Raw genomic sequence first — 14,171 nt, forward strand, 5'->3', positions numbered from 1 at the left:
TTCTGTATGTACAAATAAATAAATCTTTAAAAAAAAAAAAAAGCAATTCACAATTAAAATTGCCTCTAAAGATTTAATGACCACATTTAATAATCACAACTAATTACATTTAACAGGGTATTTTTCAATTCTCAAACCTTTGCCTATATGTCACATTTAACAATCCAGCAAATAATATTCTTAAAAATTCAGGAATTTTCATAATTTTGTGAGGGAGTTTGCTCCCTCTCAGAATAGTTTAGAAAGCAATACAAATAGCCTAGTAAACAAATTGAGGGTGAGGGTCCATTAAAGTATAGCTTTAAAAAAGCTATACTTTACCACCCACACACATTAAAAATAGTGCCCAACAACATGATCACGCTCTAGGAATGTAAGCGCTAGTTCAGTTCAAGCTAATTCCCCTCTTCATGAATCAAAAGTCAAATGACTGTTTTTTTTCATTTTATGTAATATAGTTTGTATAATCTAATCACAAAATACCCAAAACCTATTTTAAATAATAGATAAGAATCCAATCATAGCAACTGAAATTAATTTCAAATTAGAGCATAAACAACTTCTCCAGTTATGAATTGCTATCTTGATTAGCATGTAGCCATCCTTCTGTTTTCATGATTTTAGATCACAGCTTATGCTTACACTCAAGACTATGTTTTTAAGAATAAAAATGCATAGGCCTATAAAATTCAATCAGCTGCTCATAACATTTTCAAAGTACAGCCTTACCAGGGGGACGTCACCTAGCAATGAGATTGATTTTTAAAGCACTCTGGCCCCTGACTCCTTACCTTGACCTCCTTAGAGCTACTGGAAGTCTTCCCCTCAGTCTTCTTCTGTTTGGATGTGGATGAACTGCTTTTGCTGCTACCACTATTCTCCTTGTTGCTGTTACTACTTGACTTTAAGGAAGAAGACTGACTAATAGTCCTCTTCCGAGAGCCATGCTCTGTTTTTGGATCTTTTGAGGGAACAGGTCCAGCGGGAGAAGGCAACAGGTCCTTTTCTTTTGTAGCACTCTGCTTAGAAGACCTGCCAAACCAAACAAATTCCCTCATTTCCCCACACAGTCATATAGGGCTGATGAATTTTTCCATTTCTCTTTGCTTTCAAGACAAATTTGTTTTCCCAATTGGGTTAATTAGAGACATGATTTCTGTAAAACAGGACTATAAATTCCAAGCAGGCAGGCATTTTGTCTGGTTTCCCCACTACCCTTTAGTCAAATCCAGGGCCTAAACTTTGGCATGCCACACAAGTATTTCCGGAAATATTGATTGAGCAAATGTACAAACAGGAACAATGAGATAAATGGCACGCAAAAAATATTTCTGCACTGAAAAAGAAAAATTCCTGCTCAGAAGTCAGTAATGCTCTTCCAAGTTATAGGTAAGCTATCTGCAGTAATTCTTGCCCCTAATTCCACTAAAAAAAAAAAAAGAGGAAATGAGTGAATCTTAGATGCCTTCCATCCCTATTAGCCAAAAGCAGAAGCTCCCACTATTTGGCATATGTCCGTGTGTACATGGATATGACATGTACTTACTAAAGAAATATTCTAAGAGCACAATGGAAAAGTGTCCAATAGCACATGACATACATATTATTAACACATATGCAACATATTTAGAGGACATACTCTCTGTTGCTAGATGGCTTGTGGCCTCCTGAATTCTTGTCCTCTGTTTTGGGTTTCTTGCTCTCACTGGCTCGGTTATCATCTTCATTCTGAAGGAAAAATAGAAAAAAGCAGTGATCAGGTTTGATTTTTATTCACTGAACTTCAGTGCCCAGTACTAGGCACACCCAAATGGTTTATCCTTGATTACCTTCAGAAAGAAGGTAATTAATGTATATTTAATGCTCAGTAAATTAGGTTTTTTATGGTTAAGAAGACTATTATCTTAGATATCAAATATCAAAACATATTTCCTAGTCTTTTAGATGGCATTTTTCAGGATAATGCTTTATTTAGGGGGATGCTAAGAAATAATAGTTAAGATAAAATTCACATTACCTAAAGATAAAATTCATTCTCTAAAAATACTCCATTCGATGGTTTTTAATATATCCAGCATTGTACAAGCATCACCATAATCAATTCTGGGAATTTTTTTCATAAAACCAAAAAGATATTTTATATCCAAGAGCAGTTAATTTCTTACTCCTTTCATCCTCAAACTCTGACAATCACTGATCTATACATTTATTTCCTTTATGAATGTGCCAATTCTTAACATGTCATATAAATTCAATCATAATATATGTGGCCTTTTATGTATGGCTACCTTCAATTACCACAGTATTTTTCAGATTCATTCATGTTGAAGCATGTATTAGTACTTCATTTCCCTTTTATGACTGAACATATTCCACTAACGTCAGCTATTCATCAATTCTGAGCCATTTGGGTTGCCTCCAAGTTTTGACGAATATGAGGTAATACTGCCATGAATATTCATTTATAATTTTTTGTATGACATGTGCTCTTTCTTTTGGATATACACCTGAGAGTGAAACTTCTGGGTCATAAGGTAACACTATCTAGCCTTTTGAGGAACTGCCAAACTGTGTTCCAAAGTGGCTGTATCATTTTGCATTTCCAGCAGCACTGTATGATAATCCTAATGCTGCTTACCTTACCTTCACCAATACTTTCATTGTTTGTCTTTCTAATTTAAGGTTTTTTTTTTAATGTCCCAACTGAAACAAAAGCTGGGAGCCTATTCCTATAACTTGCCAGTGTTACTTTTCTGAGTGAATCTTAGTTTTCCAGTTTCCTTAATATCAGGACACAAAATTGCAAACATTCTGCTGTAAAAAAAAAAAAAAGAATGTGTTCCCCTACACAAAAGATTAAAGATGAATGTGAAAATCTGAGAAAAAGGAATCTTTTTATTACCCTTGGGTAGATACTCCTTTCAGCAAGACCTGATTTATCTTCAGGAACTGACACTGATAGTTAATTTTACCAAAGCCAAAAATCTAGTATATTTTTAGAATAAACATTACTTCCTTTTTTCAACAATGCACCCAAGCAGACAAAGACGTAGATCTTTGTAAAGGCCCTAAAAGGAAGGACCATAGTCCCTGAGGCTGATCCCAGTGACACCTTAACTGAGAATGTTAAGGTCAAAATTCAAGACAAGGAGGGCATCCCACCTGCCCAGCAGCACTGGATTACTGCTGGTGAACAGCTGGAGACTGGAATCACTCTCAGAATACAATATTGAGAGTCTGCCCTGCACTTGATGCTGCACCTACAGAGCGGCATCAGCCAGTTGTCCTTCCACCCACTGATTCCAAGTATAGTTGCAACAGGGTGATCTGCCACAGTGTTATTCTCACCTGTACCCCCGAGCTGTCAACTGCCCCCATAAGTATGGACATGTGAGTGACCTGCCATCTCAAGGAGGTCAGGTAAGACCTTTGCTTCCTTTGCTCATAAGTTGGTACCCTTCCCAAACCCCAAGCCCTTGGGCCTCAATGAAGTTTCCCTTTTACTGACTGGAACAGTAAAAATAAACAAATAAAAATTTACTTATAGGTATTAATATAAGAATTGTGGAAGTCACATATGCCAATGAGATGTGGGTACGGTGAGGCCATATGAGGCACTTCTCTTAAAGGAAGTTGTTTTAAATTACAAATTATGTATGTTGTAAATTTTTAAGTAAAAAGGACTTTATTTTCTATATAATATTTTAAACATTTGAATTTTTAAAAAAGATTTATTTTTATTTATTTATGCATACAAGACCGGGGGTGTAGGTTGGAGGTGTGTGTGTGTGGGGGGGGGTTTGGGGGGTGAGGAGTGAGAGGATTCATTAGAGACAGAGTGGGGAGCAGAACAGGCAGATATACCTTAATACACTGCTAACAGGAGCAGCTGGTGAGACAGGAAAGGTCTGCTGCACCATGTGGGTCACCTTCCTGGCCAGGAATCGATCTTATGCTGCAGTGGCTGCTGACTTGATAGTACTGAGACTTTAACACTACCACCACCAGGGAAACCCCCAGCATTTGAAAATCTTATAAAGAACATGTAATACTTTATAAGTACAAAAAAAAAAAGATAATTTTGTTCCATAAAAAGCATTTCAAATTTTCCAAAGAGCAGAGCTCTCATATACAAGCTCTTATTCCATGTAACTCTATCATGGATTAGATCTCATAACCAAGTCTGACTATTCCAGGCTATGGGTTAAAGGGCCCTAAACAGCTTACTAGTTTTCTAAAGCACCCCTATACTACACAGTGGAACTTCATTAGTTTACCATTAATGAAAGTAGTAGGCTTTAGTTTTTAAGACATTCAGTCTTCTAATTTGTTCAACTATATATTGTTATCCTTACAAGTACTATGGTGCTAAGGAGAGAGGAGGAAACTCTGGCTTACTTCATTTTAAGAAAATACCATACTCTTCCTATCTAATGTTCTGAAGTTCAACAAGGATTGGGGTTTTGTTCTGAACCTACCCAGTGTAGCCATTCTGGTGCCCGCTCATACTTTCAGTACTTTGAAATCCCATTCAAACACTCACACATATGAATAGGGAAATTATACTACTGTTCTATTCAGATTATTAAAATGAACTTTTCTCTAAAAATTCCTCACTGGAGCTGGAAGATCAAATTATTTCTTCCAGAGTTTTCATCTGCTTAAGTTGTTTACTTCTTTTCATTATATCTATTACCTTGTAATCACAGACACTGTATGTTTTCATATTTCTTTGCTTCCAAAAGCTGTGTGTTTCATGTCTTACATGATTAGAAGCCATCCTACTTTATAAAAAGAGGCAGAGACACACACTGGTCCTCTAGAATGCACTCTTTGTAGTTGCAAATGGACTTTGGACACATCGTCTATTTTCCCTCAGCAAAAACTCAGTTATTTTTGGCTTTCTGAGATTTCTACAACATTTCAGATTCTGATGTTTAAAAACAACAACAAAGCCCCTTTACTAACCTTATGCTTCCTTTTGCCCTTATTACTGGAAACTTTTTCCGAGGTTTGTTTCTGAGACTCTCTTGTGTGCTTTTCTGGCACATTTTTCTTTTCCCCCTTGGGTGGCTCTGCTTCTTTGTAAGGCTTTCCTGGTATTCTGGTCAAGAGATTCAGGTCAATCTTCACAATAAGTGGATACCTGTCATCAGGCTCACTGAGGGGTGAAAGAAGTTCCTTCTCTTCCATAGGAGAGAACATTCGTTGCCGAAAAAAGCTATCTTCTTCCTCCACTGAGGAGGGCTTAACGGGAGTCCTATTACTTTCAGGGTACTTAGGAGTTTGTGAGGAAGGAGGAAGGCTCTCGCTTTCATCCGAATCTGAGGATGAGGTATCTGTTTCTATGATTTCCCTTGATTTCTGGGAAGATTTACTCGCTGACTTGTATTTCTTTTTCTCGGTTGAAGGTCGAGGGGAAGATTTGGACTCCTTTTTAATATTGGGTTTACGTGAGCCTTTGGTGGCTGCTTTATGTCTGCTGGAAGGCATGCTAGTAGCCATGTCCACAGGGGTTTCACTTTCTATCTTCAGGCCTCCACGAGGCTCTTCAACAGCTGCCTTCTCAGCCTTTTTGGGTTGTTTCTTGCCTACAGTCCTCCTCTGTGTTGTGCTGTCACTCTGTGCAGGAGACTTTTGTCTCCCTCGCCCACTTTCTGATCCCTTCTGGACAGTTTTGGAGTCTCGTCCAGGAGTAGCAGAACTCGTTTCTTTAGGTGCACTTGGATCAGTGTAACTATTCCCTGTGCCCTGTTCTCGGCCTTCCTTTTTATAGCCTTGAGACGATGGAATATTACTGTCCACAGATGAAGCTGGTGATACTTTATGGGGGTTCACTTTATTCAACCAATTATCAAGCTGCCATTTGTTTGTTGGTGGTGGTTCAGGCTGTAAAACGGAAGTATGCTTTTTTCAATAACCGTATTATATTCTTTATATTCTCAAGGAAAAAATACAATCTCTAAAGCCACAATTGCATTTGTTTTTCTTAGTTCTGACTACACCAAAAAAAGTACTGAATATTAGCTATAGCCTAATCACTTGAGTGAGAAGTTTAATATTATAAACGACCTTTAAATTTAACATTCTTGTCATGAAATCAATTTCTATAACAAAATTACAAACAATACAGTATATTTGAGAAAATAAATGATGCAGAACCAGTAGATTTTCATTATCACATTTTATCAGCCTACAGTAAAATTACACTATATGAGATGCTTCCTATTCACAATAACTATGTAACATGTATTACCATTCTGACAGACAAAATAAAGCCCAAGCTAAGTAAACCCATTATTTTTGTAACCTGAATATGACCTCAATAGTTCCTAATCTAGACCAGAGATTTGTTAATTAACAATGAAAAGCAAATATCTAGGTTTCCTCCAAAATACACAATTTAATTTCTATTTTCTCAAAAGAAGCAAGTTTCTTTCCCTCAACTTTCATATTTGAGCTAGATCTTAGTTGGCTGTAACCAGGGACCTTCAGAGTGTGTATGGCAGGTGCCCTCTGCTGTCCTCTCACCTCAGGAGATGCACTCTGGGATGGCTCATTTGCCTCACTGTCACTGGAACTACTTTCACTCTCTGAGTCAGATCCAGAGCTGCTTTCTGATCCACTGTGACTGCTAGAATCATCCCTTGAGTTATCAGCTCCTTCACTATTATGGTGTGAAGGTTCAGAGTTACTAAAAGACATAAAACAGGTAAAGTAACCAAAAGTTTATTTTCATAGTGACAAAACATTCATATATAACTAACTTTATTTAAAACATTTACTATTTGTTAAGCCGCTACAATTCTAGAACTTCATTATAAATGACAAACTTTTTGAAAAGTTCCTCAAATGCTATTCAGTTGTTAGTATTTACCGTTCAGCAATAATTTTACCAAGAGATAATTTGCCTAACATAAATTCACTCATTTAGAATATACAATTCACTGATTTTCAATTTACAGATTTGTGTAACTACCATCACAATTGACGGTATCTATTTTAATCAGGTCCACTATGGTATCACTACAAAGTATTAGCAGGCTGACCATTCCAAATAAAGCAAGAAATAAAAGGATATTTACCTTCCTGGTGTACTCCTTGGCATTGTCTTATCACAATCCTAAAATTCAAACATGAAAAGAAATGCGTGAATGAATAAAAGAGCACCCTATCAGCTTAATGTAAACAAGAGCTGAACTCTTAATAGAAAAACTGACTTGCCTGTGGTATGTATCAATATTTACTTAACATTTATAACACAATGCTTTTAACTGAATTGCCGGGGTAAGATAAAAAATTTTAATAGTTCTTGTCAACAATCTCATGAAAATGGATCATGCTCATATTCACAGTAAGTATATGGAAAAGTAAACTTTTTAAAATAAAAATAAAAAGAGGTTTTAAGACACAGCAGAAAATTGTAATGTTCCCATGTCAGAAAGCAGGAAGAAACTTATTCAACTAACTAGATCATAAATGTATTAATTATAATTCATATAAAATACAACATGAACAAATATTGGATGAGACTGGCAAAAATCATATAGGAGTAGACACACCTGTTCCCCATCACTGTCTTCGCTGCTGCTTAGTTTTAAGTCGTCTTTTAACATTCTAGAGGGAAAAGGCAAAAAGGATTATTGTTTTGGGGACAGTTTATCATGGCATACCAGAGTATTAAATAGCTACCAATAATTCTAGAAATAATCACTGTGGTAGCCAGAGATTGGACTGAAAACAGAGAAAAGAACAAGCAAGTTGTACCCCATCTGGTTTGGCTCCAATACATAATAAGTGAGTAAAAGGAAATTACCAATCTTGTAAATGCTATTTTCCATAAGTAAAATATATGTTTCTTGTGTAATTTTAAAAAAGCCACCCTTGGGCTCTCCCTGGTGGCGCAGCGGGTTAAAGCACGGCACTGAGAATCTAGAGCCGCTTCCGCATGGGTTCGATTCCTGCCCCGGAGGTGACCACATGGCGTGGCAGACATCTCCTGGCCAGCCCGCTGCTCCCCTCAGCAGTGTACTTCCATGATCTGCCTGTTCTGCTCCCTACTCTGTCTCTGGTGAAGCCTCTCACCCTCCGCAACTCTGGCCTGTACCCCAGTTCTGTATGAATAAATAAATAAATCCTTAAAAAAAAAAAAAAGCCACCCTCTATAAAGTCCTTAAACTAAAGGTATAAGTCTTTACTTATACCTTTAATTTTCTCTAATTACAAACACATGAACTTATTTATCATAAAAAGAAATTATCCAACTCATCCATAGGTTCACTCAAAAGAAGTATGATAAAATGAAAGCATAAGTTATTCTCTATCTCTGACCCTATCATGAAGAGAGATTTGTATAACTACTGGCAACTGGATAATTTGTGAAAGCCAGAACACAAAGGTCAACTGCATGTGTTAAAGTAACAATTGGAGTTAAGAACCTTATTTATATAACAGAAATGACAATGTGTGAATTAAAAAACCCAGGTTCCAAAATCACTTATGATCAAAATTCATAAGCTAATAGTTTCTGGAATTAGTGTTTGAATGTAAATATAAAAAGTTAAGTTTCCTTAAGGCTGCAAAATAAAAATAAAAATTAATATCAAAATCTCAGCATCACACCAAAGAACTTCTTGCCTTTATACAGGAGTAAACACACAAACAAAACAACAACAACAAAGCCTAGGGAGAACTGCAATTAGAAAAATGTAAATGTAAATTTCTGATTAGCAGTAGCTTCATTAAATTTCTGCATAATATTTCATGACAATCTCCAATTAGTGGGAAAGAAATTCTTCAGTCCAATAACTATTTGTACTGTTCCTCAAAGCTTAACAGTTTCTAAACCTAACCCCAAAATTAGAGTATTACATAAAAGATCACCTAGAAATAATCAGATAATGAGAGAATTAAGAAAAGGTTGGCCCAATTAAGCAGGACAGGAAAAAAATGTTTTCCTTTAGACAAGGACATTAGTGCATCTCCATGCTGATCTTTTGTAAAGAAATGTACTTACTCTGAATTCTCTCAGCTCTCTTTAATAAAGACAGCTTTATACATGTGAATATGTCAAAACTTTCACCAGGCTGCTCAAAGTCCTGCACACTTTTGTCTGCCATCAACCAAAGGGATAAGCACCTACAGAAGCTTCCCTTCATTTCCATGCATGTGAATAAATACTGAAAGTAGGAATACAATCTGAATTCTTCAGCAGTAAGAGTGAACTTTTAATAGTCATATGTTCTCAACTTCAAGCCTCCCTGTATGTAGTATAAATGATTACAAGATGGAGATTAATCAGAATATACTGTCTTTGCTTTAACTACTGAATTAACTTGTGTTCTCAGGAATTAACTTTTAAGCTGAAATTTGTTTTCACCTATTACACTATTATATTTTAATATATTCCTGGTTTTGGCCAAAAGGGAAAACTTACAGACAATACAACTATGCGATGTTAACATTTACATTCAGTGGCTATAAGGTAGGGTTGCCAAAAATGATGTTGACTTTTTAAAACATATTCTTTACTGAAAACAAGCTATGAATATATATACAAACCACACCTTATCTCAGAAAAAGGGAAGGCAAATCATGGCCCACAAGCCAAACCCAGACTGCTGTCTGTTGTGGAGAGAGCGACCGGACACCCCTGGCCTGCAGCTCCTTTCTTGCTGCACTGGCAGTGCTGACTAGTTGACAAAGACCTTCTGGCCTGTAAAACCCAATAGTTCTCTGCTTCTTTAAACAAATTTTGCCACTCCTGACCTTGTAAGATTAAATATAAATGCATTTCTAAATGTTATTCTAAATATCCAGACACTACAGATAGATTTTAGAGAATGAAAGACAATAAGCAGTAACTTACGATTTCGACTGGTGTCCATTTGAAGTTTTAGAAGAAGGATTATATCTTTCTAGAACAAAGAGAATGCAGAAATCAGCAAATGAACTATAAAATTTCTACAAAAATATTCTCAAAGAAATATAAACAAAATATAACTATTTATTCAGCAAACTGGTAATAGTTTACAATTTCACAGTATGAGATCTTGGTGGAAAGGGGCTTGCTCAAGTACTCTTGGTATGACTATAAATTCAGTATCCTTCTGGAGGATACTTTCTAGAGGATCTTGTAAATACTATAAATCCACATATCTATTAATCTAAAACTGTAACAAATGGAGTCTACCTTACAGATCTCTCTGGAAGACTATAAACCTACCTCTACACACACACACTCGAATGCTAACTATGGTATGGTTTAGAAGAGTAAAAGCTAGAAACAAATGTTCATCACTGATCAGGGACCTCCCTGATGGCACAAAAGGTTAAAGTGCAGCACTACAAAGCTAGCCACAGTCACTGAGGCACGACTTCAATCCCCAGACAGGGAGATGATACACATGGCACAGCAGACCTCGCCTGTCTCACCTGCTGCTCCCTTCAGCAATGTATTTAAGTAGATCCACTTGTTCTGCTCCCCATTCTCTTTGGTGAATCCTCTCAACCCCTGCAGCTCTGGCCTACACCCCAATTCTTGTTTGCATAAATAAATAAATCTAAAAAAAGGACACTGGTTGAATTATGGTACTTTCATACAATATAATACCAATTTTAATGTCAAAAATTGATTGCTATATTGATATAAAAATAGTTTTAAAATAAACAAAAACACAGGTATTAAAGTATAATCCTATCTCCCAAGATTGCACTGGGAAGGGAAAACGGGGGCTTGGAAGGAGCAAAGGATGAGATGTACTAATAAGAGAAAGAGAATTGCCATCAGGTCCTCCCTGGTGGCTCAACCAGTTAAAGCACAGTACTATAACGCCATCTGCAGCCACTGCAGCATGAGTTTGATCCCCAGCTAAGGAGCTGACCCACATGGTGCAGCAGACCTCTCCTGTCTTGGCCACTGTTCCCCTCAGCAGTCAATCCTCCTGTTCTACTCCCCACTCTGTCTCTGACAAATCCACACCCCGCACTCCTGGCTTGTACTAAAGTTCTTGTGTGTATAAATAAATAAAACTTAAAAGAGAGAGAGAGAATAGCCATGATCAGCTATGACCTATTCTTATTTAAAGTTTTATGACCACAGAACCAAGCACCTTCATGGTGCTTGGGAAGGCAGAAGAACGGTTCTTAGGTCTATGGGAGGTGACTGTCAAATTGAATTCATGACCTTAGAACTATTAGTTCAAATACTTAATAAAATAGTTAACTTTGATCTCCAGTAATCTAAAATTCTTTAGTTCTTAAGTATAGTAAGATCAAATTCATCCCAGTTCTTACTCCCACCATATAAACTGGGTTAACATATGCTAAAGAATTATTAAAGCAATACATGATATGACCATAAGAACAAAATACACACACAAAAAAAACCTTATTTTGAAAACTGAGAGGAAAATTAATACTTACTCTGTTCTCCAGGTCCAAAATTGGACTGCTGAGACTCCTAAGAAAAAGGTACATAAAATTATAGTGACATTAAGAGAAAAAGGTTCATTAGTAGAAAATGTTTCAAATTAAACTATTTAATGATCCCCTCTGATCAGTCCTGGCAATTTAGTGGTCAATAATGGACTATCCGGATTTTAATGCAAAAAGCATCAAACTACCTAATAGTCTTTATCACTCATTTCAGCATCATCCATGGTACTTATATACTAAATTAGAGCCTGGGGAAGCAATAATTTCAATTTAAGATTCTTGATCTTAAGAAAAAATTTAATTAAAAATAAAACAGTAATACTGAAAACCATATACCAGGATGAAAATAACTATACAACTGATTTAAATCCAAAGGGTTATTCTTATATCATTTTTGCTCCTTTCCTGTTCCCAGTATCTTATATTTAGCAACTTAAGGGAATATTGTCCTTGTAAACCTTCCAGTAGCACAAAATGGCTGGCAGTGTAAGCACCAGTAAAAAGCAAGCCAAAATGTCAGTGTCAGTGAAAGAAATATGGTTTTCCAAAGTCATGGTCAGAACAGCTGCTTTGCATGTGCAAACTGAGCATTTTTCTAGTTTAAGTCTGTGGTACATAATGTAGTACTAAAATTACACAAGCATCCCTGCAAGCCTACTTAAAAATAAGCACAATTTCCTTCAATTTCAATGACTGAATTGTCTGTGAAAGAGAAATCCCAACAGTGAGATGATAAAATACAGTTTTGCTATTAAAAAAATGCTATATACCTACATCTACTGTCAAATGATTTTCAACAAGGGTGCCAAAAGAAAACAACAGGAAGGAATAAGCTCTTCAACAAATGGTGCTCGGAACAGTCATACAAAAGAATGAAGCTAGATGCTTACACCTCAGGCAATATTTAAAACAAATCAAAATGGATCAGACACTTAAATTTAAAAGCTAAAACTACAAACTCCTAGAAAAAAATATAGTACCTAATCGTAACAATCTTGGATTTGGCAAAGAAATCTTGTATGTGACACCAAAAGCACAAGATATAAAAGAAAAAAAAAAAGGAAGATAAACTGGACTGTATAAAATTAAGAACTTCTGTTCTTCAAGGGACACCCAGCAAGCGAAAGACAACTCACAGAATGGAAGGAAATAAATGCAAATCAGATATGTGATAAGGGACTGGTAGTTTAATATAAAGTTCTTACTAATGGTAAAAAGACTATCCAGTGAAAAAGAAATGGACAAAGGATCTGAATAGACATTTCCTCAAGGAAGATAACTGGTCAATAAAGCACATGAAATGATGTTGTTTGACATCATTAGTCACTTGGAAATGCAAATTAAACCACAGAGATATCACATCATACCCATCAAGATGACTAGAATAAAAAGATACCATCAAGTGTTGACAAGAAGATGAAGAAATTGGAAGCCTAGCGGGAATGTAAAATATATAGTAGAACTGCTTTGGAAAATTTTCTGGCGTTGAAATTAAATAGAGTTACCATATGATACAATAATTCTATTCCCAGATATACAACCAAGTGAAATGAAAACATATGCCAAACATCTGTCCACATTAAAACTTTTGCACAAATGTTTACAGCAACATTATTGATATGAGCCAAAAGCCTGAAACAACCCAAATGACAATGATGAATATATAAACCAAATGTGATACATGTGCATATAATACAATAATGTTTGTCCAACAAAAAAAATTAACTACTGATACATGCTACAACTTGCAAGAACTGAAATCATTATGCTAAGTGAAAGAATGCAGTTGCAAAAGACCACATAGCATAAGATTCTAGATACAGGAAATATCCAGAAAAGGGAAATATATAAACAGAGAATAGGTTAGTAGTTGCACAGGGCTGGGGAAAGGACAGAAAGTAGTAGGTAATAACTAAAGAGTAGGAAGTTTCTTTCAGAGGAGGTGAAATGTTCAAACTTGACTGTGGTGATACTATCTATAAATATACTCAAAACTATTTAATTGTACATTTTAAATGGGTAAATTATATGGTATGTGAATTACCCCTCAATAAAGCTACCTTAAAAACCAAGAGAGGGCCCTCCCTGGTGGCGCAACGGGTTAAAGCACAACACAAAGAAGCTTAAGCCACTTCTGCCGGCATGAGTGGCATGAGTTGGCATGAGTCCGCATGAGTTCCACCCTCCACTTGCCCCGGAGGAGATACACATGGAGAGGGAGCCCTCTCCTGACCCACCCACTGGCTCCCTTTAGCAGTGTACTTCGCCAATCTGCCTGTTCTGTATCCCACTCTGTCTCTGGTGAATACTCTGACCCTCCGCATCTCTGGCCTGTACCCCAGTTCTGTACGAATAAATAAATCTTAAAAAAAAAAAAAAAAAAAGCCCAAGAGAGAATTGCCAAGGGGTTATTCCTGTGAATATGTTTGAAAATTAAAACAACTCTCCATCACACCCCTTGAATTGCTAATTATCTTATACTCATTTACCTGGTAAGTGACCTAAAAATTAAATAATCCAAGCTTTCACGTAATCTTCTTCTACTTTCCTTTACCTTTGACAAGTTGTTAATCTAGTTACCGGAACAATCACTTGTCTCCAAAACATCTGATTCAACTCAGTGCTATGTCCTTTCCAAATATATAGCCAGATTCCAAGTTCTAACTTTTTTTCATCTGCAACAGTCATCTATTAGGTCTTCCTGACTTGATTCTCTCTCCTTCACTCAACTATAG

The 14,171-nt window shown here is 36.3% G+C and overlaps 1 protein-coding gene across 3 annotated transcripts in view; it reads right to left on the minus strand.

The window, feature by feature from the left end:
• Positions 1 to 14,171, minus strand: part of AFF4 (AF4/FMR2 family, member 4) — a 76,433-nt gene that overhangs the window by 15,826 nt on the left and 46,436 nt on the right. For all 3 annotated transcript variants that reach the window (XM_004686716.2, XM_012727957.1, XM_012727956.1), the window contains exons 6-13: positions 11,425 to 11,461; positions 9,869 to 9,917; positions 7,563 to 7,617; positions 7,086 to 7,123; positions 6,532 to 6,694; positions 4,969 to 5,889; positions 1,640 to 1,728; positions 792 to 1,032 (exon numbers count right to left, since the gene is read on the minus strand). In XM_004686716.2, the coding sequence (XP_004686773.1) occupies positions 792 to 1,032; positions 1,640 to 1,728; positions 4,969 to 5,889; positions 6,532 to 6,694; positions 7,086 to 7,123; positions 7,563 to 7,617; positions 9,869 to 9,917; positions 11,425 to 11,461 (1,593 nt within the window). The remainder of the gene's footprint in view (positions 1 to 791; positions 1,033 to 1,639; positions 1,729 to 4,968; positions 5,890 to 6,531; positions 6,695 to 7,085; positions 7,124 to 7,562; positions 7,618 to 9,868; positions 9,918 to 11,424; positions 11,462 to 14,171) is intronic.

This window comes from Condylura cristata, unplaced genomic scaffold (assembly GCF_000260355.1).
Source record: "Condylura cristata isolate star-nosed mole 26May11 unplaced genomic scaffold, ConCri1.0 scaffold00021, whole genome shotgun sequence".
NCBI classification, from domain to species: Eukaryota; Metazoa; Chordata; class Mammalia; order Eulipotyphla; family Talpidae; genus Condylura; species Condylura cristata.